Source organism: Oratosquilla oratoria, chromosome 9 (assembly GCF_046742065.1).
Source record: "Oratosquilla oratoria isolate Oo_2021 chromosome 9, ASM4674206v1, whole genome shotgun sequence".
NCBI lineage: Eukaryota > Metazoa > Arthropoda > Malacostraca > Stomatopoda > Squillidae > Oratosquilla > Oratosquilla oratoria.
The window spans coordinates 66,268,706-66,271,205 of NC_134785.1; the positions used below are offsets into that span (position 1 = coordinate 66,268,706).

The window sequence follows — 2,500 nt, forward strand, 5'->3', positions numbered from 1 at the left end:
AAGTAAATTTGGTCTGGATTAAAAATATGTGCCAAGTTTGACCTTGTATTTGACAATACACAGGTTAGCCCTAAACTTACCTAACCCAAAGATTAATTAGTATTCCAGAAATTATAATTGCTGGAATAAAAGTAAATTAACTGATGATTATTTGGGGGAAGTAAATTTTGTCTGGATTAAAAATATTTATATTTGGGTAAGGTGAATTTTTCCCAAGATCAAAATTAACTAAAAATATTTGGGTAAGGTAACTTTTGAGTCACCTTTTGCTCCGTTTTAGCGAATATGCTAATATGTGTATGGCATTTCAGTTATACAAGGACAGAGTGAAAAGGAAAGTGAACGATAAGGAAAAGAAAGAGAAAGAGAGAGGGAGGACAGTAAGAGGGAGCGGGAGAGCGAGAGAGTGCGGAAGTGGGAGAGGGAGAGAGAGGGGGTGAGAGAGGAAGAGAGGGAAAGGTAAGTGGGAAAGAAGGAAAAAGAGGGAAAAAAAAAAGAGAACCAAGTTCTAAGGAACAAAATGGAAGTGGTTGGGTGTCGGTCATGTCCTAGCGATGATCAGATTAGTTATAGATGAAGGAAGACGGGAAGGGAGCCAAGAAATCTTGAGAACAAAGAAAGACGAAGAAACATTTGTATAGCAGATAAATCTAGTAGGTCAAAAGTCAAGAAAAGTAATGATATAGGAAGGTTTTTTAGTAGGTTTTGAATATTAGAGACGTGCTACAATCGATAAATTTTGTGTGAATTATATTCCATTTACTGATATTGCAAATTTTCTAATACTTTTTTTCATTATAGATATTTGTAACGGAGTAAATGTTTCTTCTTCTTGTTTGAGTCCAGAATGAAAGTATTAATGTGATATCATCCTTTTTCTTGAAGACAACAAGACTTGCTATCTTTGTTCTTTGGACGAAGCTTTGTGCTAAATAAAAATATGTTTCCGGTCTATTCCAGTATCACACATTTTTCACTTTTTTTTCTTTTGGTTTTTAAAAGACCTATTTTTTCTATGAATTGGTTAGGTTATGTTAGGCTAGGTTATATCAGCTATTAAACAATGCAAGTTTCATGTTAAATATCCGTGCTTCCGTAGTTCTGGGCAACTATTATGGAGTTTGTCATGTTAGGACCAAGATGAATTATTCAATATGACAAGACCTGTGATGAAATGCTTGAAATACAGGATCATACAAGCCTCCATGGAATATATTTTTGTAGGGATGTACTTAGAAAACCTAAGAGAGTTATTTTTTCGTGAAAAGATTAATGGAAAGTAAATTAAATAATATGCCTGAAGTAATCTATGAGAAAAGTTTAGAATTATATAAACAAAGATTTTCTTTAAGAAAAATAATACCCAGATGTTACTTCTATGCTCAGTTTTTCATAACGTCGTTTCTTTTTTGTTTGTTTTTTTGTTTTTGTACACAAGCAGATGAAAAATACTAAAATGGAACTACATGAGAGCATCCAGGAGATAAAACGAGCAGCAAATGGAAGTGGAGAAACGTCTCCGTTGCTTCAGGTAGAAAAAGTGCCAGGAAAAAAAATTATGGAGCGGAACAAGAAAAATTTAATTAGGATAAGAGGAAGAGAAACTGAAAAAGTGTGAAATGTATATATAAAAGGAAAACGAAAGGTAAAAATGAACAATAAACGGGAAGAAGGAAGAAGTTGAAAAAAGTTTCGAACGAAAGAGGAACAGAATATATATATATAATATATATATATGTATATATATATATATATATATATATATATATATATATATATAATGGGTAAACAAGGAAAAAATGAATTGTTCTGGTCATACAAAAAATGTCAACAAAACAGACGATATCACATAAGGAGGTGGACAAGGATGACGAGAAAGAAGAAGATAGGGGGAAGAGGATTTGGAAAGAAATGCAGGAAAGTAGATAAAGAGACAAGATTTGGAACATTAGAAAGAAGCAATAGAAATAAAAGCTGAAGGAAGATGGGAAAAATGTAGAAAAGAGTAGAAAACAATTGGAATTCAAATAAAAAAGGAAGAAGGACAGGATGAGGCGAAGGAAGAAGTTGAGAATAAGAGAGTTGGAAAATAGATGATAAAAAGAAGAGAGGAAGAAGGCTTCTATGAATTGAAGGAATGCAAGTGAATTTTCTTGATATAAATACAATTTGCATTCACTTCCCCAACGAGTGACGCTTGCTTACTCCGGTAGCGACCTAAAGGTAGGTAGGTCGGATAGGTAGGTAGGTAGATAGGTAGGCGTAGATGTGTGTGTGTGTGTGTGTGTGTGTGTGTGTGTGTGTGTGTGTGTGTGTGTGTGTGTGTGTGCGCGTTTTGGGGGTACATAGAGAGAAATATTAAGAAGAGCAGGAGGAGGAATAAGAAATATGTCGAAGAGCAGGGTTAAGCAAAAGTTGGGAGAAGAGGACTAAATGATCCCTAGGATATGGAGGAGAAGGGAGGGTACGAGGAAGAGTAGGGAAAAAATGAGGAGGATGA

The 2,500-nt window shown here is 34.4% G+C and overlaps 1 protein-coding gene across 1 annotated transcript in view; it reads left to right on the plus strand.

The window, feature by feature from the left end:
• The window catches only part of LOC143028095 (zwei Ig domain protein zig-8-like), a 368,863-nt gene extending 368,052 nt beyond the window's left edge, over nucleotides 1–811 (plus strand). The window contains exon 5 of the mRNA XM_076189733.1: nucleotides 802–811. Coding sequence (XP_076045848.1) covers nucleotides 802–811 — 10 coding nt within the window. The remainder of the gene's footprint in view (nucleotides 1–801) is intronic.
• The last annotated feature ends 1,689 nt before the right edge of the window (nucleotides 812–2,500 follow it).